Below are 24,522 nucleotides of genomic sequence, written 5' to 3'. Positions count from 1 at the left end.
ATCTTCCTCAGGTGCACACACACACATGCACGCACGCACACACACACACACACAGCAATTTCTCACTGAATATGAATGCTAACATAGTTTTCCACTCACTGTGTTTTCTTTCCCACATTCACACGAATGTTCCCTTAAGCCCACTCCCCTCTCTCCCCTATCACCAGACGGCCTGCAAACAAGCCCTGAAAGGTCCGCCTTTTTCTATGCCCAGGGAGGAAAAAGGTGAGAATTACTTATCTCACATCAGCATTTTTGGCCTTCAGCAAGTAAAAAAAAGAAAAAAAAGAAAGAAAAAAAAAGTGCATTTTCTTTTCCCCTCATGCTTGCATTCAAATCTGTAGATTCCAAAGGGAATATTTCAGAAGACAATGTTTACTTGGAACTTGTGGCAAAATGCATAATAAAACAGCCACGCTTCTCAAATCTCACTAGATTGCTATTGTGACTTTCCAATAATCTCAGCAGGTTTTTATTTTAGAAGAAAAGCATAAAATAAAGTCATATAGAAAGTATCCAAACAGTTATTTCCGTTTTTCAACGTCTTCTTCTCCGTTTTGGCCCATTAATTGTGGGAGCCAGGAGCTGAGGTGTCCAATGGAGCACATCACGAGGCCCAGTGGCGCGCTGACAGACGCTTCCCATACATACATTTAAACATCCTACTGTTGCCTGGTGTTGGCTCAGCTCGTGTCTGTGGAGGAAAGCAGTTGCTCATGGGGATGCGGGCAGCCTCAAAGGGATTTATGCATGAGCTCAAATAATAGAGAGACAGAGCCGGAGCCGGAGCAACTACACCGTGTTGGAGATAGTAAGAAAATAATCCCAATGTGTTTCAATCCTGCAGCTGTCATTAGGAAAATATAGGATAGAAGACGCCCACCTGTCTGGTGTCCGTCTCTTTCCGTTTTCATTGACATCCAGCAGGAGTTCAGAGGAGTCCACGGGGGACGTGGTGCTGGTGTCCAGGAGAAGCTGCTCGTGCTGGGCCAGGTACTGGGCTGGGTTCTGCTTAGCCAGTCTGGCACAGTGCAGCAGTTCCCTCTGAAGCAGTGGCAGGTTGGCCTGTAGACAGACAGAATACGGAATTATAGAAAGCAATTTAATATAACAAAAGTTATACAAGAGAAAATATATATTTATTTGAAGCTTTTATGTTGAAAAGATCCCTGACAGGAAGAAGTATTAAAAAAGTTTTTTTTTAAAGAATTACCATTAAATCAGGGATTTCATGTTGCAGATACATCCCATTTAATAGGACTACTTCTTAAAACAAGACACAACATCCTTTTTTCCACTTTCTTATTCAACATGAAAAAACTAATTTGAGGTCACATAATGTTTGCTTGTCATCCTCCTCCTCTTGCATTAGCATCCATAAAGTTTTGCCTTCTACTTTCTTGAAAGAACTATTTTCCCAATCCCTCAGACACACAGTAACAAGGGAGCTGGCTTTCTTGCGTGGAGTTACAGGGACATGCAGGTATGTGAGCAACCACTTCAAAGACATCTGATGGGGTGCATTTCACAGCAAGAAGATGAAAGTCTTGCATCAGGAGGAGTCAGAATGAGAGCGGGGGCTATTTTGGTGAGAAACACTGCATGAACCTTTGGAGGGGACATCTTTGCATCTTTGTTTAACAGCTGTTAATGTTTCCCCTAAAAGAAAAGATCTATTTTCTTCCTACTACATGCACTGGAGCTCCTATTTGTCATAAGTAATAAAAACGAAACTCAGCTATGATTTGTTTTGGGGAATTAGGATGTTATAATCCCGCCTCAGTCGTTTGTTGGCTGATCTCGACTTTACCTGCCTGAGTTAATGGTCCTGTAATAGTTTATGATCATCATTAGCCTCTGGGAAAAAAATAAAAAGAGCAGAAATGGATTTAACCCCAGTGAACTCATCTTTTATTAATTAGAGGTCATCCTAATTAGCCGTAAGATGTGGGAGGCATTAGCTGAAAAAGGCAGAGTCCAGGAAAAGTGGATCACAGGAGGGGCTAAATCATTTTCCTCATGATGGAGTGTGTTGATTTCTTTCAGCAAAGACAGGCAACATCTGCACTCGAACCATGATTTACCCTGATTTCAGATTTCGTCCTCTTGTCAGACGGTGCCAAAGAAACCCATCAGAATGTGCCACTACCCGGATTTTCTGCACAACTTTTCTTTTTTTGTGTATTTCACCGTTAACCTGAACGTCTATGATTCTTATCGTTTTTTTTACCATTTCCAATCAAAACAAACAGGTTTCCTCCACTGCCTCACCCACTCTGATGTCTTCTAAACATGGTCCTGATGCTTTTTTTCTTATTTTGGAGGACATTCACAAAGAAAATGAATATTAAAATAGCATCTCTGAGTATTTCTTTATTCAAATCGTTGTGAATCAAGAGCAGATAGAAGAGTGCTCCAAAATTGCTCTGCATTTTAGTTGCACCGGCAATGTCAGGATGGGGTTGTGACGAGCTGTAAGCTAGTAGGAGAGAGTTTATTCAAAGGGATGATGGGAAATGGGGGCAATGGTCCCAGCCAAAAGTCAGAAGGGAATTTCTAATGAACTCCTGCTGCTCTGCAGAAACTTTGTCCTAGAAAACGACCACTGGGAATGCTTTTAAAGTAAATCAAAAGATGATCGGATCAGGCCTTTAATAAGCCTCCAGAAAAGTTCATCAGTGCAACGCACAAAGGCGGCGCTCTACTGTAACCTTAAACACAGAAACGCTGCAGCACTTCCCGGGTTAGCGGTGCCTGGCCAGCACATCACATCACACACTGTGTGGTTTCTGATTGCCCACTTCCAGTAAAGAGACTCCAAAAACAGTTTGTGGTTTAGCTTTCTGAAAGGGGGACAGGAGTTGAGTGGGTTTGAAATGTGGGGGGGGGTCAAATATGTAACATGAATAAAGAGCCCTTCATCACTGATGTGCATTGTTGCAGCTGTGCTGCATCCACCTATAAGAGCTTCCTAACACCTCCAACCGCTCGCTGCTGCCATATGCTCGCTGCCATTAAAGACGCCGCAGTGGGAAGACACTAAAATTAGACTAAGCAAAGAGGAGCAGAAAGGGAGCGAATGAGGGAAAAAAAACCAAGAGAGTTGCATCTTTGATTCCTCAACCATCCCAGTGATACACTAACCATCTGGTGAGGAGGAAAGCAGAGCGGGAGGATGGACGGAAGGGAAATGGCACAAAATGTGAAAACAAGGATAAAACTTCACGATGATTGGTCGAAGTTGCGAAGGAAAAAAACCTGTGCTTGGAGAACCAAAGAACTTTTCTGTGCTGCAGAACCTCAGAGGATTAAAAACTTGTAAAAGCTCGTCTGCAAATGCAGACGGGGGAGCTCGCAAGCTCCATCAAGCAGATGATTTCGTGTTCTCACAACATTCACCTGCCTCCCCTGGACTTTAGCAGACAGACCATAAATGGAAAAGAAAGCAGAAGATGTAGATGAGCAAAGAAAGAGCAGAAGTGATGTAAGTCAGAGCAAAAGCCCGGTAAAGGATGGAAGGAAACAGCCTGCATGCGCAGACTGTGGTACAGGTTTGGCCTGTTTCTGTCCTAACCAGTGAGATATCGATCTCAGCTTCAGCTGATGTCAGTCCGGATGACATCATCTGAACTCTACAGAGCATCCCTTCGTCCAGATCGAATTCCTCACTTTTGACTAACAAAAGCAAACACGCTAAAATTTTCTCCAGCCTCTTCAGCGGCGGCTCGGCAAGCTTTTGACATCCAGCAGTGGTTTGTTATTTTAACCAAAACACACATAAACAACCACTTTGTGGATGCAAACAAAGAAAAGCCATCCTACTTCATCTTCAGTCAGGAACGTAGACAGGAGAAGAACTGTCGTGAGTGAATGACTATGGCTGGAGTGGATGATCATATATGGTGCTAATGCCTGAAAAATGAGATGTGTTTCCTGAAAACCGTGGTCTGGGGGGTGGGGAATGAAGAGTCGATGACAGAAAAGTGAACTAACAAATCTTTCCAGATTCGACTGCTCTGACAGTGCGGCGCAGGTTCGTTTGTAGTAGTGCACAGTTGAGAATTTACCTTCAGAAAGGGTATTACAAAAGGCCGCAGGGGAAAGTTGGTGGCTTCTTGGAGCTTGGAGTGAAATTCCTCGATGGTGAGCGTGGAATTCTGAAGTAGAGGAGAAGAAAAAAACACACATCAACGCATGTGGAAGGCATTACATGACAATATTACTCATTGGAAGCTGGCTGTTTGCTGGCTTGGAGTGAGCGGTCTGGTTTTTGTAATAGGAAACAGATGGAGAAGAGCTCGGTCAAAAAAATCGGCAAAACAAGGAGACACATCTCCTTCAGTTATTAAAACAATAAAACATGTAGGAGTCATAGAAAAGAGGATTAGTGGCTCTTTTTAAACAGAAAAGTCGGTTTATTTTCTGCTCCCTTTCCCAGCTTCATCTGATATTTGATATGTGCTTTTCTTTTCTTTTTTTGTGGCATTAATAAAACATGAACGCAAAGAGAAAATAGCCTTTTTTTCAAAATATTAAACAGCCTATAACTTTTATCTGAGATTTCTTTCAAAATAAAAGACTTCCTGTGTCACGTAGGATCAACTCAATGCAGCAAATATAGTAGAATAGTCTAAAGTCAGCAGTGTAAATAAAAAAAAATATATCAGCATATATATCAACAGTTTATTTTATCGTTTGTGGTGCATTTCAGTCAGAAATGTGTAATTCTAGACAATTAAAAATAAAATTAGAGCTACTTAAGTAACCCATATTATATTTATTTAAACATGAGGTGCACCTAAAATCCTTGAATTTGTTCAAATATAGAAAAAATTTGAATTCTGGTTGAGCTTTCTGACCTCCAATTAAATCGGTTAGTTCAAAAGGGGCCCACGTCCACAATTTTTCTAAATAGAGATATTATATGTTCTATTGTCTTCAAGGGAAACGCTATCTGATTATGTGCAAGAAAGTCCAAAGTCTGTTGTAATGTGCTGACTATGCTTGACATTTAAAGTGCATTAAGTGCAAAATTCCTGGACTTGGGCCTCTCTTGCATGGGTTTTGCGTAACCCTTGTGCTATCCTAGGCACTTTAACGTTGGGAGTTGGGTCATCTAGACCCACTAGACAGTGCTCTGAACCTTTTTTCTTGGATGAAGTGGATGATGACCATGGATTCCATGAAATCTTTCCACCTTTATCCACCTTTGTCATGGTAGGAATAACACGTTAATGTAAGGGTGGTTATAGGATAGCACGAGGGTTAGATGGCGGCGCTAGTTTTCCAGTATGGCAGCGACCCTGTTTAATTCAAGAAGGGCCCAAGTCCAGAGACTTTAGTTTGCTAGTCCTCTGAAATTATAAAAGTGAGGTGCTTCATATTATAGCATTTGTAAGCTATGAACTGGTGCTAAATCTGGATAAAGTATTAATCATTTGGTGTAGCCTTCCTTTAAGCTATGCAATTAAATTCATTTCCTGGAAAAACAAACCTCTTGGACTTGGGCCCCGTTTGAACTTACCGGTTCAATTGGTTTTCTGTGGTACATGAAGCTCAAAATAATCTGTCATAATGTTCTAGTATGAGTTTGTGAAACGTACTGTCCTTCAGCTGTTTGTTAACGAGTTGTTGCTTATTTAGTTTTTACTTATTACTTGACAGTCACTTTTGAAGTTAAAATGTTTTATTTTTTTAACCAGAGAGCCATAATGGAGCCTGAATGAAAAGATGCCAAAAAACGATTCCGTTTTGGTCCTTTTTTATCCTTTAGTGCAGAGCTAGGACATTGTGCATCTCTTCATTCTGGAAGACATCTGCAATGGTAGCCTTGAGTTAACTAATGCACAACCTTCTTTTTCTTTTTTTTTTGAATTCAGGGTCACCTCTGCATGCCAGCAAAACTTGCATTCTGCCCCCAGATGCCTGTTACCTCGTGCAACCATAAAAACATGTATGTTCACATACGTGCATTTCCCGTTGTATTGTTCCTACATTAATAGCTGGCAATGCTGTTTGAAATATTAATCATGGAAGAGTGAAAATAGAAGGGGAAGGAAAAGATAACAGACAAACATGGGGAGAAGGTGGGCGGGAGGGGGGATCAAGCGAAATGGAGAACATAAAAAAAGCAGCAGATATTATTTTTGCCTCCCCACACCCTCAGTGTTATTTCCCAGACCTGAATTTTGTTACATTCAGCCTTACATCTGTTCACCCAGATTGCATCGGGGCTGTTCTTGACAGCCAGCGAAACCTCCCGAGCCTCCCTGTCTCCCTCGCCTCTGCACACAACTAGCTAATTAACAGTGTCACTCTTTTCAGCGAGGCAGGAGGAGGAGGAGGAGGGACGGAGAGACAGGGAGAAAGGATGGGGGGAAAAAAGAGGAGGGGAGCTGTGCGAGCCAAAAGGACGCAGGAGAGGCGTGCGCGCATGCAGACGGTGAGAAAAATAAACACGGCGAAGCCAAAAGCGGGTTATGCTCTGTGTGGGTAATTAAGAAAACAACAACAAAAAGATATCTCCTCGGCATGCTCCCTGCATCTCTCAATCACTATTTTCTAAATCCCTCCTATCTCTGATCACAGAGATGTGCAATAAATCCTCAGATTTGCACAACGCTTGCATTCAATTGGCCTTGATTTGAAAGCTTCCAAAAACATCTGTATCCTCAAATCTCTGTGGGAGAAGTTTGTTTTTCTGCAGGATCGATTTGTGCAGAAATGTACACATTTTTTTGGTAAACAAAGTATTGCAAGCATTTTCACCGCGATGTGATTATTTTGTTTTAGCAAATGTCCTGCAGCTCAGAGGATCACTGTTTTGAATAAATCACAGATTTTCTTGTTTTTTTTAGCTTTTCTTTCTATCAAAGCTGCTGTCCGACACACACGGAGAATTTGCGTTGTAGCCGAGGATTATGGGAGCTGCTTCAATGCTGCCCCTCTGAAATGCAGGAGACTGCAAAGTCATTTTACCAAAGTACAGACATAGATAAAAACATGGAAAGAAAACCCTCTACAGATTTGAAGACTGTGTGGAAATGGCTAATTTAAACAATTTGTGAAACTAAATAAAGATCCCCCTTTCACCATTCCAGATTGGATAAACGCCTCATATGTTTTTTTTAACGTGTTCTGGTGGGATTTTTGTCATGATGGAGGAGAAATTAAGATTAAAACGGACTAATTCTTTATTCAAATCATTGCTCACCCTTTTTGTGGCACCACACTATTGCTGCTCTGCAGAAACTATGTCCTCGAAAACGACACAGGTGTTTGGATTTTGCTTAAAAAGGGCATGATTGTGATTAAAAGACAACTGGAAATCCTTTAAAAATAGATCAATAGATGTTTAGAGTGGAACTTTAAACGCTTGTTCTTGCGGCTGCGTAATCACTGAACTCTTTTCCATAATTTTTCCTATTTCAGAAATCTTCTGAACGGAAGCTGCTTACCACCAATCCCAGCACTAATGTGCGGACCCGTTCGCCGATTTCCGGTGAGATGTCGTTTCCGAACTGCTGCAGGGTCGTGAGGAAGCGCTTGAGCTTGCTGAGCTGCCGGGCGCCACAGGCCGGCGGCAGCTGCTGGTTGGCCAGGGAGGACGAGGACGAGGAGCTTGGGCCGTTGCTGTAGCCGTTCGGAGGGGATGGAGCGCCGTTGAGCGCCGTCGGGGAGTGGCTACTGCCATTGGTCACTGCAAAGACAGAATCTTCTCAGATTAGCCGTTCTGTCTTTCACATCAAAGGGGCCCTGGAGACTGATTTGCATCCCCGGCTTTGGCAGACACCAAAACCATGTGGAAACATCCACTATCCTCAACATTTGTTTCCAATTGTCGTTACCCCCCACCCCCACAGACACACGCACACACACACTCAAACAAACACACACACACACATGAGCACATTCTTCTTTTGGAGACACACTGCCTCCATCTCCACCTCCTCTCTCCTGACAGTCTAAACAAGCTGGGACTTTGTGACCCCCCGTTGCGCTGGAGTGCAGGGGCCCTGTGTTAGTGTGTGTGTGTTGGGGGGGGGGGGGGGGGGGGGTTTGTTGGTGGTGGTGGTGGGGGGTGGTAACACAAAGAGATACAAAGCAGCATAAAGCCCTCTCTCTAATGAGATTAGGTTTCGACTAGTGATCCACCCACTCCCCCTCTGGCCGCCGTCCAACGCCGCTACTGTAAAGAGATGAGAGATGCTCAAACTGCATCTGCTAACAATTACGTTGGAGGGAAATCAAAGCCCACAGCTTTGTTAAAACCTCTGGCATGTGAATTGAGGGAGCTGGGCCCTTCCTCCCTCATTGCACAGAAGCCTCGGCTTTAATTGTGGAGCTTTTTTTGGTGGCAAAAAGAGACAAAAAGTAGGAGAAAGTAATGAAAATAGGCAGAGGTTGAGACTGGGGATGAAGGAAACGCATTACCAACACCCACATGAACGCTCTGAGCCACAAGGACTCTGATTTCTTGATTCTAGTGCTCTTCATGGAAGTGGTTAAGCATCTACTTCTGAGAGAAACACGAGGTATAATTTGTTCATCACAAGTGATGTGTGCATCATGGTAAAGCTCCAGCAGTTTACAAGAATCTGTGTTGGTGAACTAGTTAGAAAAGCTCAGACCCGCCATCCTTATTATATTGTTCAGTTTCCGTTTTCTTTACATCGTAATAGTTTTCCGGTTGATGACTTCACGCAATAACAAAAATAAATTCTGCCTTGGCATGCAGAAACCATTGACTTTATAGGAAACAGTTATTTGCCAGGGGTGTTTATTGGCAAGAGTCTGAGAGTCTACGATATGTATCCTGATACACGTCTAACGATATGATGCGTTTCGCGATATTGTACTGGAACACATTTTCTTTTTTTTCTCTTTTTTAAGAGTATGACTTAGAAAAAAAAACTCTACTTGAATTGGAATACGCCTTTCATTGTAATAAAACGGTAAAATTCATTTTATTTAATGATCCCAACGTCAAGCCCTGCAACTGTAACTCATATACAAGTTGCTTTCACACAAACAAGTTCATATTGCTTCACTGAGCTGCTCAAAGAGGCTCAGTGGGCGGAAAACAAGAGTCAGACGCTGACGAGCGCTCATAAATAATTAAATAAATACCGTTTGGACAACATTTTGAATTGATTCAAGTATCACCAAATCAAATATCGCGATGTATTGCTGAATTGATTTTTCCGTACACCCCTAGTTATTACTCAGTCATTAGATTTGTTAGAATAACCATTCTTGCTCTGCTAGCTTTTTTTTTTCATGTTCTTGCTAATCTCATTTTTTTCCCCCTCATTCTTGCTGTTGCGCAATATACTAGCACTAGCAAGTAGACGGTCTCACATCAAACGATTCATTGACAGATTCTCCCGAGCCCGCTTTGAGTGGAAGGGCTTCTGGTTGCCATGGAAATGTAGACTCAGACCGACTCGGACCAATCACTGCTGAGTGATGATTCTGCGAAAAAAATGGCGACTAAATTGACTTAATTTGGCTGGAACCACAACTAAGTCATTTTTTTAGGGGTGACATCACATCCGGTTCTCACATACAGTCAGTGGTAGAAACAAGGCCTGCACAAGAAATCAGAAATTTACTGTGAAGACGTGAAGAGTCGTGGATGGGGCCCTTTTATGTTAGATGCCCGCCTCCCATTCAGAAGTGGATTGTTTGAAGTTTAATTTAAGTTATGTTGACTTTTATTTAAATAAAAGTGTTGCAGTGAAATAAAATTGATATATTAGTGTTAGTTTAGCTACTGTTCATGCATGGCAAGTCCCATCGTTACCACAATATTGATCACTCATATCGTGCAGTAGAAAAACAGTAGAAACCCGTTTTTTTTACTCACATGTGGTGGGTGTGTAGGAGCTGTTTCGGGGTGCTCCTTGCATACTGGGTGGGGGTGGCATAGTAGGAGGGGTCAACCTGGACTGTGTCTTGACGTCCACAGGTGAGTCGGGCATGGTGGAGCGCTTCCCAGTGCGATCTGCGCAGAGAGAGACATCAAGTTTAAAGGTCGTAGGGCAGAATGTTTTTTTTCCTAAACTGAATGGGACCCCCTGATTGGGTTTCTCCTCATTTTCACAGCCTTCCCTTCTATGATTATCAGCAAAAGAGTTTTCTCCTAACAATTTCATTTTTTTCCCTTTTCCATCCAAAACCAGTGGTTAAAAAACAGTTTTTACATAACAAGCGGTTTAAACTAAACAAAGGTGGACCTTTTTCTTTTCAAAATATCAATTCTGATGCTAAAAAATGATAATAAAAGCTACTTTTTGCCAATGAAAATACATCAAAAGATTACTTTATTCATGGGTTTAATAAATTATTATTGCAATCATTTTTTAAATGCATGCAATTTAAAAAATTGAGCAGCAGCCTGATATGTGCATCCAAACAACAAAACTCTCACACAAATGTGACAGAATGTTTCATATTTCTGACCTGAGAGAATAATTAAATAAAGGTTTAATCTACAGTATAAGACTATAAACAGACTATAAACTCCAATAGATCAAATGCAGTAAATATTGTTGTTTATTGTTTGGGTTGTTTGCCTGTCACATCCCAGCCGATGATGGGTGACACGCCCGCACACGCTCTGACTATCAAATGAGAAACGAGGGGAGATGTCGGAGTTTCACAGAGGCATGGACACCTGAGAGCGGAGCGTAAATCTGAGTCTCATTCCACCACCATCTGTGCCACCCAGAATGCCATCTACACACCCCCTTCCCGTCAACAACTAATAACCGGCAGAGCTCATTATACTCAAACTAATGCACAGACGTGATTGTGCCCTAATGCTGCATCTCTTGGTAATGCACATACATCTGGTCAGGGGAAAGACGTGAGAAAAAGTTGACAAAAAGGGATGTCAACTGTCGTCCAGTGGATTCTGCAGATAAACGGCCTTCTGAACGATATGGGAGCAACATGAAGGCGTTTCAGAGTCCTGCCGTGGCACTCGGACAAGGAGGAGATCTATCTCACAGCAGGATGTGGTAACAGCCCTGAGACAACACCCTGTTATCAAACGCCGCCTCTGTGAGGCATTCAGGAGAGGAGGCTTTCCAAGGTGAAGCCAGGGCGGGGGGAGAAAAGACAAGGGAAGGGAGGAGTTGCAGGGGAAACAGCAGTTCTGAGGGTGACAAAAGGAACTTTGGGGTAATCACCAAGTGGAAATGTGAAACACGCTTTCATGGAGAAGACGCAGCCTCACAAGAATCAGGGTGGTGATGTTCCACAAACAGGATGTGTCAACTTTCCCAGGAAAAACTTTAAACCGTAACTCAGGGGTCTGCAGCCTGGTGACTGGTTAACCCTTGTGCTATCTTAGATGACCCCACCCTTCCATTGACGTGTTCTCCCTACCATGACAAAGGTGGATAAAGGTGGAAAGATTTCATGTAATCCATGGACACCAGTGAAGATCACAAATCATTGAAGAAAAAAGGTTCAGAGCACTGTCTAGTGGGTCTAGATGACCCAACTCCCAATGTTAAAGTGCCTAGGATAGCACAAGAGTTCCAGAAACAGAACATGTTTTTAAAATAAATAAAATAACTGTAAAATATTTAATTAGTAAATTAATTCACACTTTAATCAACTCATTTCCAAACAGTTGAAAGAGTATGTATCACAAGTGAAACTAAATTAGGGATTTTCACTGAGTTTTGAGTCCCTGTACCACAGAAAATCAATAGAAGGTCAGTAAACGTGAGAAGAATTAAGGTGGAATTAGTTTTATTGCACAGATTTAAGGATTTTAAATATGCCTTATGGGTAAAAAATACAGTAAGATTCACCAAATTAGCTCTGGTTTAATTTTAGTTTGTTAGATTTACAAACGTCTGTCTCAGTTGCAGCACAAACGGTAAAATAAACTCTTTTTACACTACACGTATACTACTACATTTGTAGCATAGAGATGATCCTATATAAGTGACAGATGGTGTCTTATTTTGAAAGGAAGTCAACCTCTGGCAAGAGTTACAAATAATTTCATATTTTGAAAAACAAAGGCTATTTTAGGTTTATGTTTATTTTTACCTTAAACCAACAAAATACCTATATTCATCATGATAGTAACAATAACATAAATGCAAATCTATGCTTTTATTTTTCTAAAGGTTGACGTGGCTCCTATTGGGTTGCAGTCGGCAAGAAATTGACCCATATGGGTGAAAAATCAGGAAAAAAAAACAATTTCTGACATAAAAACCATGAATTAGATTATGTCTAACAGGTAGGAATAATAAAATAAATGTCTTCAAGCAGCTTTTTAAAATAAATTTACTTCTTCTGCAGGTCAGAACAGGAACACTCTCGCTGGCAGTTTGAAAGTGCTTTGCTCCTTCCTTTTTTGTCCAGCGGGGAATAGACAACATGAAAACTGCAACTTTACAGACACAAATCCCCAAGATCCATGGAGTGGAAAAGAGGGAAAAAAAAACCCCGAACTTTTCCAGACACAATCTTCTGCTTTCAAGCGCTGGAGGAGTTGAAGGTCTCGGCGCCCTGACATCTATGTGTAGAAGATTACTGAAAAGCAGATTCTTAAATCATGATTTAACGACCTGACAATAAATCCTGAGGGAATTCACCGTTAAACAAAGTTAATGGGTCTTATTATGGCCCAATAAACAGCCTGGCATAGTTGGAGAAGACAAGAAGCCGAGCGCAGCGTGAGCAGAACCAGAGCAGAGGTGAGGGAAGAAATATGACCTAGAAAGCAGAAAGGAGAAAAGGTAAGAAAGGAGTCAACGGACAGATTCGCCAAGTCTTCCTACTTTAATACTGTTTCTCAACCATTTCCCTCCGCTTTGCCAACCCCAACTGACCACGAAAAGGTTCACCGCCATCCTTTCACCACCGTAAAAAAGTCTGGAGTGTTTATTTTCTAAACTCAGAGCCGCTTGTGGAAACATATAGTCTTACCTGTGGCTGGTAGCTATCATATCCCCAACGCCCGCCTGCAAAGTGCTCTGTAAAAATACAGGCTAATTAAAAATGACAGCCTTCTGACAGGACCTGAGGTAATTCATCATTTTCTGGTCAAACACAAAGACGTTACAGTGAACGTTTTTTTAAGAAGCCCAAATTGTGTGAATCCGAGTCTTTATTGCAAACGAATCTGCTTCATCTCCATGGCTGTTTGAACTGAGTGCGGTTATCTTCTGTAATTGTTGAGTCATATTTTGGATCCATTTACATGATTAATGACTGGGAGACAGAATGGGGCGCACACAAGAATTTCAATGATGCAATTATTAGTTCAACTTTTTTGATCAGACAATAAAACAAACATTTGACCACTAACCTTAAATCTATTAGAAAAATTAAAAGTTGGTTTTGAAATGACAGTTTGCTGTCCCAAAGCCTAAAAACAAACAAACAGAAGAATCATTGTTGAAATCCTTTTTTTTTTCTTTTACAGATGTTTTCATAACATATTTGGTTATTATCTTTCAAAGAACGGCAGCTTGCAGGAATACTTTCCAGAAAGAAATGTACACTGCCAAATATTTGATACTTGAAAGGATTCAAAATCTTGTTTTTAGACATTTAAGTGACTTGACCAGGTTTGAAGTTGTTTTAACTTCTCTTTCTCTTCTCTAAACCTTTTCAAGCTTTTCTTTAAATCAGCACAGTTGAGAATTTTTTTGGTCTAATCAAGAGCTAGGGATCTAGTACGGAGTCCCTAAAGGGACATATTATTAACACCTAAAGCACAGCTAAAACTAACTTGGGAGCACCCATTAGTTTGGTTCAGTTAAAAGAATGTTCTGTTAAAGTTCAATAACGGATTCACCGGCATACGTTGTCATTATTTTAGAAACAAAAATTTAGATTTATGTTCTAGGAATAAGTGCTAATTTTAGATTTCATGAGGATTCGTTAAGACGGACCAACTTGCACTAAGACCATATTTTCATTTTGTTCACATTTTATGCTAAAATGAGTCATATCTCCTTATTGCCCCCATTTTGTCACTGTAAACGTAAAACTGAAAAAAAACCAAAGCATTTGCTTAGAACTAGTAAGTTAATACCTGATATTGGACTGTTTAACATTCAGCTTGAAGAAATTTTAACTAACAATTAGGTTTTTTACCTTAATTTTTTATTTTTGAATGCTTGTGTGAAATTCTGTTTCAAGATGACATCTTGCCGCGGACTCAGATCATTGCACTATTTCTAGTGACCCCTTTCTGCAGTTTTGCAGCTTATAACATGTCACAGCTAGACCTTGATAAAGACAAACTCTCTCTCTCTCTCTCTCTGTCTCTCTCTCTCTCTCTCTATATATGATTCCTCTGACACACAAAAAAACCCCAGAAGAATAAAAATAAACATTTACAAGCCTTGCCAGACAAAACACATTTGTGCCATTTTCAACCGTCAGACAAACACCTCCTGTGGTTCTTTGTCTCTGATTCTGAGTCTGCAAGCCGATGACAAATAAAATTGCTTTAAAAAAATGTGTTTAGCCCTCAAGCACAATGAATTCCGATTTGCTATTTTTTTCTTTTTTTCTTTCTTTTTTATTTTTTTACAAACACATAAGTCTGCTTTTAGTGCAGACAAAACAGTCTTCTTTTGTAGTTAAAGCATTTTGTTTTTCAATCATAGCAAATGCTTCTTCTGGAATGAATTATTCAGTAAAATAAAATCCTCCTTAAACAGTCCTGAACTGCAAAGCATGACTTAAAGAGCGGTTAGAAGTTAATGCCCGCATGGTCCATATGTAGTCCATTTATTAGTGTTACCATCTCACCTACATCAAGTCATAGTAAAGTGTTATTGCTGCAGAAGCACCAAACAGGTATCGATTTGCAGAGCCTTAACGGAAAAGATGATAAGTGCTTTGACTTTGGTTCAGCTCACATTAGGGCTGTTGTCCAGCAGTTAATGGGGTGAAGAGGATGGGAGCACTGGTTGAATTAGATATGAGCAAACCCAATTTTTGTAAGTTAAGTTTGGCAAGATTGCCAATCCTACGGTGGCTCTGAAGTGCCAATAACACTAACAAATCATATTAATGCTTTTTTCCTCATAAGCGTATTGCTTAATTTTAATTTATCATTTTAGTTCTCTGGGACAGTGCACATTACAAGCATCGCTGCAATGAGCAAGAACTAGCCATGCGGCTACTTTCATCTGTTGTTGCTGTGGCAGCAGCCATGGTATAGAAGGTTTACCGTGGAATCAGTTGGAGTGGTCAGAAGTAGCTTCTTATGTCATGTAAAGGCCTTGTTACAGAGTCATTATGTACATTTTGCGGATTTTCCATGTATAAAATTTCAGTCTTTGGTGATCCATGTGTGGTATATGTAAGTCATAAGTGTTTCTTGCGTCTGTCATTCATTGATGTGCGCAGTCAGTTGAGAGTTTTGGCCAATGGGTCTTTACATGAATTCGGTTTTGAGCTGTTCAAAATCTTTGGTGGTTGAGAATTATGCAGTATATGCATATTTTATGTAGTTTATACACAATTATATTTGAGATCTTTTGCAATTGTGCGTGATTTTTTGAGATCCATGACCGTTCCACGTATGTCTAACAAACTTTTCAAGCATGAACCACCAATGTATAACCTTGTTATCATGTATACAGCGCACGTTTAAATTACCACAATAATTACAATCAATTAATTTATTGCATATAAACAGCGCAAAAATCCCGCACGGCTCATGTTCGATGTGAATTTAAATGTTCTTTTGGGTGGTTTGGGGACAGCTTAGCTAGGGTCCGCTCCATCCGCTACCTGGGTGTGCTGATCACTGAGGACTTCTCCTGGACTGCAAACCCCACAGCAGCAGTAGGGAAGGCCCACAGAGCCACCTTAGAGAGCATCTTGACGTACTCACCGTCACCGGCTCCCCCCTGCCCAGCCTAGAGGACATTCCCAGCTCTCGCTACACAAGCAAAGCCAAACAAATCTTCAAGGACTCCCACCATCCCAACCACCACCTGTTTCAATTGCTACCGTCAGGCCGGCAATACAGATCACACAAAGCTCGCACCAACAGAGTTTTCCCCGAGCAGTCAACCTCTTAAACAAAATATGAGCAGTTTTCAGTAATCCAGTCGTTGAAAAAAAAAAAAAAATAGTGTAAGAACTGTATACCTATGATGTGCAATATTAGCAGTTCGGAAGTGCAATAACGGTTATGTGTCTTACATGTATGTAGGTATGTATATATGTATATCCATAGTTCCACAATTATTTTCTATAGTTCTTCTCTTTTATGCCAGATATGTATATTACTTATTTCATATTGTTGGAGAGGACCAAGATTTTTGTTGTCACAAGCTTCTTGTGTAACAATGACATTAAAGAATTTCCAATCGGCAATGTCCCGTGGTAGCTACTTTTTCAAGTTTTCTTTCATTTCTACAAAATTACTTTCGTTTACTGAAACATTTCATTTTTATTTTGTTTCCTTTTTTGTAGTTTTGTGTCGATTTCTAAAATGTAATGTTTTTTTAATATTCGTTTTGCTTTTTTAATACGTGTTTTTGTTGAGTGATTTGTGATTTGACCTTTAGGGCCACCATACAACCCAGTGAGTTATGTATCTAACATTAGCTAGTTTATGTGTTTTAATCAGGAAAAACATTCATTATCCACTTTAATAAAAAACAAAAAATAAACACATGCAACGTTTTGAATTTGGTAGCCCCACCTCCAATCTTGTCATTGCTAAAAGCTACGATTAATCAAAAGTTGACTTGTTCAACTTCTTCAGTCAGCTCTAGAAAAGAAGCAAAACCCTGGACAAATACCTGCCACTCACAAGTATGTCCTCACCCTTGCATCACCAAAATGCATCGCTCGAGCTTACATGATCCTCGCTGTTTGCAAAACTTTCCCCCTCTTTCATTTTCTCCCTCCCGTGCTCGTGCTTTCTTTTAGCCGAGCTCAAAGAAAGGAGATTTTTATCCTCTCTCTGACTCCAGATACATGCCTTCACCGTGGTTACATGCGAGTTACATCACTCGCCTGAAACAATGTTGTTGTAATGAACGATATCGAGGAGGAACGCGGTCCCTGAGAGGCAGCTCTCTGTGTTACGAGGAGGACTTTGCTTACCCACAACTGAGAGAAAAAAACCACGCTTCTATACATTTCATCACTCCATGCAAAGCCAGGAGGTCAGTTTGCATTCAAATCACTTGCAGAGGTTAAAAAAGTTCGTTAGCGCCAAACAACCTGTGACAACCTTTAAAACTGCATTAAAAGTGTATGTGTGCAGCATTGCAACACTTTACACTTCTGCATCCAATCTTCCAGAATTGACAATGAATTTCATGGCGCTGCAAGATGTAACATAACCGAGGCCTATGTGAACATAAGGTCGTATTAATAACACAGTTAGAGAGTGTCATTACGGAAAAAAAGCATATAGAATTACCCTCTTGTGCCACAAACACTATGAAAACTATTTGGACTAGTGTGACATCTTCTGAGTGATCATAGATCGAGGGGGCCAGGGGGAGGTCCTGAAGCTGCAGGAGTCTTCAACTGTGGAGATTTGAGCCTCCGGGTGGTTCTTTTTAAGCACATAAACGTGAAAATTGCATGATAATGTGTGAAGAGAAGGGGGCAGGTAATGGAAGAGTTGGAGCGATAGATGTGGCAAGAAGAGCATAGGACCAACTGCCCCCCCAAAAAGGAGGAAAAGTTAAAAAAAAATGAAAGGCCAGAGTCTGAGGGGCAGGTGGGGGGTTTCAGACCAAATGCGCACACCTTGAAGAAATGTATCCGTATGCAAACACACACACACACCAGATGGGGCAGTATGCAGAGCATGTCTCATCAAGTTCCACCCGCTTGTCAGGAAGATGTATGCTTGCGACATCATCCCATAAAAACACAGACACGCAGCTGCAGGGATGCACAATGTTAGAAACACAACCTAACTTTTCATTCACTGCACACACACACACACACACACACAAACACACACCTTTTTTCCTCTCCAGCAGATGCAGAGGAGCGCACCACTGCTCCTCTATTCTTGCTCCTCTTCCTCCTCTATGTATGGTTATTCTTTCTACTTTTCTCATCCATTCATCTGTAACTTTTCTGACCAAAACACTTCTTTTGCATTTTGCAGAAGACACCAACATCTACTGACTTCCTGTTTAGGTGATTTTAAAGATGGTTTGCTAAAATGCAAATATCGATCACTTTATTACTTATTTGCTCATTTAGCAAAAACGTTCTCCGAAGTGACTTATAAACATACAGAACAAGAGCTTTTGCTCACGATTTAATCATTTGAAAGCTCTGGACACATATATGCAAAACAGGAGTTTTAACCTCTACATCAGAGGTCTGCAACCTGAGGCTGCACCCCTCCACTGTGGCCTTCTGGTTGATGAAAAATGAAAATATTTTTGTTTTGAAACGTAGCATAATTTTTAACTAACAGGCACATCGAGGGAAACAAAACAGTCTGACAATTCAAACCTTATAGAACTTATTCATAAACAGTTAAAGTTCAGTACGTATAGACACTTTGCCCAGCTTCTGACTACAGTACCCATGATGCTCCAACAATCCCCCAAGCAGTGAGGATCGTAGTTTACAGAAGTAATAATAAGACATCTTGACAGATATCTGTGCGCCGTGTACCACAGAAAATCAAATCCAAAATTCATAGATAAGGCCATCAGATTTTTGAGCAGATTTCCTATTATTGAAACATTCCTGGATTTTAAGTATGCATCATGGTCACTTGATTTGTTCTGATTCAAGAATTTCTGGCTGAGATGCACCAACAACAGTAAAACCAATTCTGTATAAATATTTTTTTCCCTCCTGACATCAAACTCCATTCTGCGTTTGCTAGATTTAGATGGTAACGTTTTTGCGCAATTTCAATAAGGAAGAACCTCTTTTCCGGTTAAGCTGGGTTCTTGCGTCACTCACTCTACACACCACTTATCAATTAGGTTTTCACTCTAAACCAATTGCTAAATTCCTTGCCTTCTTACCTCAGCCAATCATATTTGTGCTTTTAGATTCACGGACGATTGTCTCTCTACATCCAGACGGTTCTGCTGGCCCTCCTTCGCCCCGTTCTCTAAGCACTTTGTGTTATGTTTTCTAGGAAAAGTGCAATATAAATAAAATTTGATTCTCCACCTGGACCAATACCAAAATATAGACTGGTCCTCAACCATCATCAGTGCTAAGGCCCTGGGGTTTATCCGTCTATGGTCTGAGCTTATCATACCATATGATCTGTGATACATTTTTCCTAACTGTACCCTATTTGTTACAGGGTGTCTTTTATTTTAAAAGGAAGTCATAGAAAGCTATGTTAAAAGTTATAAACTATTTTGAAAAAGGCTATTTTCTCTTTATATTTATGTTTTCTTATTTATGCAAAGAAAAAAAAAAAACGATAGCTAATTACTATTTATCATGAGAGCAACATAAATATACATCAGTAACTTATTTCTCTAAAGAGACTTTGTGGCTCCTTTTGGGTTGAAGTCAGTGAGAAATCGACCCAAATGGCACTTTGAATATTAAAGGTTGCAGAAACCTTGTTTAGACCAACTTACACCTAAGTTCAAATGTTGCTACTGTAATGGTTGATGAATAAGTGTTTTTTTAATAGACAAGTATGATGATGTTGACTGTCCTGCTCCAAGGACACACAAAAACAGGCTGCATCTACAGACTTTTTCAGCCTGAATAGAATGGTGAAGGAGTGGGAGCTGACAGTCCTCTGCACCTCCCATCATAACTGCAGTTCTCTCTCAGCCTAACATAAGGAGATTTCTCAGTTGCGCACAAAGGTCTGAACACCATCTGCTACATCCCACGAGCATTGGCGCACAGAGGCGTGCATGTCCACGCACGCAAACACGGATGAGAGCGGCCAGGTCCCACAAAACAATACAGCCGCCTTCACTCCCACTCCAACTGGACAGTAAAATATACGCGGTGAGATATATAAGAATCGAAGCAGATTTATAGGATTGTCTGTTGCAGCCATCAGTTAGACTAAAGTTTCTCTTGTACAAAAGAGGAAGCGAGAGCTTAAGCAGCAATAAAAATTATGGATGGAATCCGCTAGCACATCATCTCAAATCAAAGTCTTTCCTCATCTTGTTGCCAGAGAAAATGTATGTAAACAGTCTCGACAGGAGAAAAAAGAATGGTAAAAATGGAAAATAGTGACAGAAACACTTAGAAGAAAGAGGGTCAAAGAACAAAACAATTCCCATCAGTCTTTCCTAAGCTTTGTTTTCCGCTGTAGATCTGATCTTTTTAGTGTGACATGATGTGGTTTTTGTTTTCTCGTTTACATGTTTGTAACACTTTTCTTTCACTACGAGCAATGTATGTAAGGGATAAAAACCAACGAGGTGTCCATTCATTATTAAAAGAATAATGTCTGATGAGGTGTCCACTATCAGAAATTAATGGATGACGCCGAGGCGTGAACGTCTGACATCTCGGAAGGCATTATTCGATTTTAAGGTTCTTTCATTCGTGTACAAAAGTTTAAATCGAAGTGGCCCCTCATTTTTATCACATTTATTTTTATTTTATGACCCTCCCAGAGCCCTCAGGTCTGTAGGTGCAGGTCTGCTGGTGGTCCCAAAAGTCAGAACTACAACCCATGGTGAGGCCTCATTTCAGCACTGTGGGCCTCACCTGTGGAACATGAGGGCTTCATCCACTGTGGAGGTTTTTAAGAAAAAACCCTCAAAAAGAATATTTTTAGCAAAGCTTGTACATAGTTTGTACTTGTCCTCATGTTTTCATTAGATATTATAAATCTTATTAACAATTAATTCAATTTATTTTGATTATACTGGTGGGGTGTGTATGTGTTGGGTTTTTCATGTGTTTTTTTTTTATTTTTAAAATAAAATAATCATTATTATTAGAATTATTTTTACTATGTTTTACTACTATTTTTTATCTTACTAATATCTATTTTATTATGAGAAGCGCATTGAGATGCTCTGCAGCAGGAAAAGTGCCATTCAAATAAAGTTAAATTGAACTGAATTGAATTATCCATCTCATACCTCGCTTACTTCGGAATAAAATGTTTTTTTTGTACCTTTATTTGCTCTTTCATGTACCAATCGAGTCAACTAATGCGAAAAGAGCATATAAAACACTAAAATAACAGAATGAAAAAGTACAATAACAAAAAACTTCGTAGAGGCAAGAGAAAACGTAAATACTCATTACTTTTTCGATACCTTGATCAATTTTTTGTTTTCCTGTTCATGTTTGAAATATGTAGGAAAAAAATTAATATTTATGTCTCACTTTTTCCAAGGTAGCGGACTATTTGATACATGGTCAAATATGTTGTCACGGTAACGGCTCTGCTGCAGCAAAGGAAAGTGGTATGTATGCAAAACTTTACGTTAAATGATACAAACCATCATTTTAGAGGGTAAGTTCACCTTTTACTGCTTGCCTTTGATCAAGTGATGAAGCAAAATTTCCGATCTAGATCACTTTTGATATGAAAAATGTCCACCGTGAACTTTATTCAAGCAATTACACCATTTTTAAATCCATTTTTAAATCTATCTTTTAAGTTTGTAATGTTCCAGTTACCAACTGACGTGTAAGTCGGCGCACCAATATTGAACATTCAGGCTCTGTGACCGGAACTTCTTCTTTAGATGTCCATTATCACTTTTTAATGGACACCCTCCAGCCAATCAGAATCGAGTATTCGCCTGGACCATGGTATAATTAGAAATAACATAAAACAATGTTATACACAAAGAAAAGAGAAAGACTCAGATCAGACAGAACAAACAAAGCATGTCACCTCAGTCAAGACTCTTCTCTTTTTTTTTTGTTGCATCATGTTTTTCGCACCTTTTAGGACTTTTGCATAACAATCGATTGGTTCACAACTTTTATAAAAAGGTAAAAACTCTTCAACCATCATAGATTCACAAAAGATGCTGGTTCCTCAGCTGTTTTCTTGATCAGCTGATCTTTAAGTGTGAGAGTTGATACCAAAAAGAAAGATTTACATTCCATTCCACAGGAGTGAAATCTATTTTCAGCAGGCAGTAAAGAGGCTTATGTTTTACATCAACTTTTTCCCTTTTTTTGTGAGGAGAGGGACAGAGTGATGGATGGAGGCACGCTGCGTGGGAGTACATTTAATGTGAGTGACTTATAAGAAGCAAACAGAGATGAGGAGGGTCAAGGTTTAAACAGATTTGGAAAACAGAGTTCTTAAGAGAAGAAAGAACTCTGAAAGGGAAGCAGAGGAAGGATTTGGAATCAAGAAATAACATCAGGCAACCATTAAAGGCAGATGGAGAAATCCAATGTGAGAGGCAAAAGATGAGCACAAAAAAAAAAGGACGGGGGTGGGGGTCCCGAAGCAGCGGTAAGGAAGGGAACTTGATCTTTTGCCTGGTGTTTTTTTTAAAATACCGCATGACGGTCGCCGTGTGTTGGAAATTACAGCCGGTTAACTATCATCTCTGAACTACTCTGAAAAAAGATGTCTGCGATTTTGGAAATGTGTTCCAGGAGCTGCAAAGTGGAACCAGATTTGGAAAACAGCAACAAAAAAAAAATCCTTTCCACCCCACTTCTTTTTTCCCCATCGCCAAGATGTTTAACACTTCATCCCACAAAATACCGTATTTGGTAACTTGAGCCAGCCTACATTTTGATGTTAAACATGAGTTCAGCTGACAAAAAGCCTTTAGAAAACACAACGATAGTTGATTACATGATTGAGATGTGTTTGTAAAACAAAAATGAGCCAGCTGGTACCCCTCTTTACTTCAAATTCTGAGTTTAATTTCACTTAAAAGCGTCCAAAAACAGTCTAAAGTGTGAAAAAAATATGCTTTTATTGTTGGACACCAGTGTATAAATAAAGATATAATCATCCCAGCCATCACTGTCTTTTCTGACTACTTTTTCGAAGGTTTTTTTCCATTTTAAAACACTTTTTCCCCTTTAATTGTTAAAAAAATACAAAAGAAAACCATTTCAAAAACCTTTTCCCAATAAAAGTCTGTCACATACTAACATCTAACGTTCACACTGTTTTTGAAAGCGCATCACATGCCTGGTATGTTTGTAGCGTCAAAGTTCTACCTACCTTAACTTTCATCATGCGTTCAATGGACACACGTTTTACCAAAAAACGGTCATAAAAAGTTGTTTAGCACAAGTTTTGAACTCCGCAGCCTAAAACATGCATTTTCATTGAAAGTGGTTGCTAGAACCTGTGTAGCAGAGGGAGGTATGGACTTAAAGGATCATGCAAGGTCCACCTTTTGAGCTCTTGAGTGTATTAAAATGTTAATTCCTCACAAAAATCAACCCCAAAGTGGTAATTTGATGTTGCACTCTGAGGACCAGCCCCTCCCAACCTCAGAAAACAAGTTGGTTCTCACATTATGATAGATAAGTGAATAACAGCCCCTTCCAGAAAGAGCCTGTCCTGCCAGCACCGCCCCCAGGCTAACACAAACACTGGTTGTCAGCCAAAAAGCTTTCCTTTTATATGCACAATATGCACATCCCTCTTTGTAAAAGTTTGGATCTTGTTTGTTTCAGTGGGCGAAACAGACACGCTGACGAGGCAAGCTCTCTAGGATGACGTCATGAACTGGGCGGCACCCATCCGGAGCAAAAGGCGGAGCCTTAGAGATAGAGTCATCTTACCTCCAGTTAGGATAATGAACTGTGAAAATAAGTCATATTTTGTTTAAAAATCCCTCTTTCGTTGGTCAAAAGTAATAGAAAATCATGGATATAGTTTACTCTAAAAGGCTTATGATATAAGCCCTTTATAATGTAATAGGAATCATTTTTAGGTCTACTTTGATACATTTCGTAGGTCCTTCTTGCATGTTGCAGCCTTTGTTTTGCAGGAGCTGCTTTGGATCACTGTCCCTTTTTTGCATTCACCTTTCAAAGACCATCAGCAGTTTTTCAGCACTAGTCTGAACTCCTCTGATACTCCCTAATATCGTCACGACAGATCCATTGTTCTGTGTGTTCAGCAGAATAAACACAAACACGTGCGCACAACCCAGACGCAGACACACATCCTCAGCGCGCTCTGCTGCTACAGATGGATGCCACCACTCTCTCTGGAGCGCTGCCAGCGCCAGCTAGTGAACAGCTTGCCTGGCACCGTGCTCCGCATGTGTGTGTGAGTATGTGTGCGCCCGCTGAAACAGTAGCGAAATACCCTATCGCAGATGGGTGGCCAAATTCCTTACTCTCAGAACCCCCCCCCCCCCCCCCCCTCGTGCTTCCCTCCCCCACACTCACAGAAACCCTGACACGCACGCACACATATGCTTCGGAATACACGCCGACGCAAACACACGATTGCAAAATTCTGTCTTGACCTGGCACTCGCTGCCACTTGTGCAGCTGCTTCCACAAAAGAAACACGCACATATGTGTGCTCACACACATCTGCGGTTAGTTTACACTTCCTGATTATGG

General features: G+C 40.4%; 1 protein-coding gene across 5 annotated transcripts in view; it reads right to left on the bottom strand.

Moving 5' to 3' along the window:
* runx1t1 (RUNX1 partner transcriptional co-repressor 1) overlaps positions 1-24,522 on the bottom strand; it is a 69,666-nt gene that overhangs the window by 14,090 nt on the left and 31,054 nt on the right. For all 5 annotated transcript variants that reach the window (XM_023960155.2, XM_023960153.2, XM_023960154.2 and 2 more), the window contains exons 2-5: positions 9,869-10,006; positions 7,458-7,699; positions 4,068-4,157; positions 884-1,065 (exon numbers count right to left, since the gene is read on the bottom strand). In XM_023960155.2, coding sequence (XP_023815923.1) covers positions 884-1,065; positions 4,068-4,157; positions 7,458-7,699; positions 9,869-9,983 — 629 coding nt within the window. In that variant the 5' untranslated portion in view covers positions 9,984-10,006. The remainder of the gene's footprint in view (positions 1-883; positions 1,066-4,067; positions 4,158-7,457; positions 7,700-9,868; positions 10,007-24,522) is intronic.

Source organism: Oryzias latipes, chromosome 11, assembly GCF_053564925.1.
Source record: "Oryzias latipes strain Hd-rR chromosome 11, Olatipes_Hd-rR_3.1".
Taxonomy (NCBI): Eukaryota; Metazoa; Chordata; class Actinopteri; order Beloniformes; family Adrianichthyidae; genus Oryzias; species Oryzias latipes.
The sequence above is the reverse complement of the archived record's forward strand: the minus strand, read 5'-3'. Positions and strand labels throughout refer to the sequence as shown.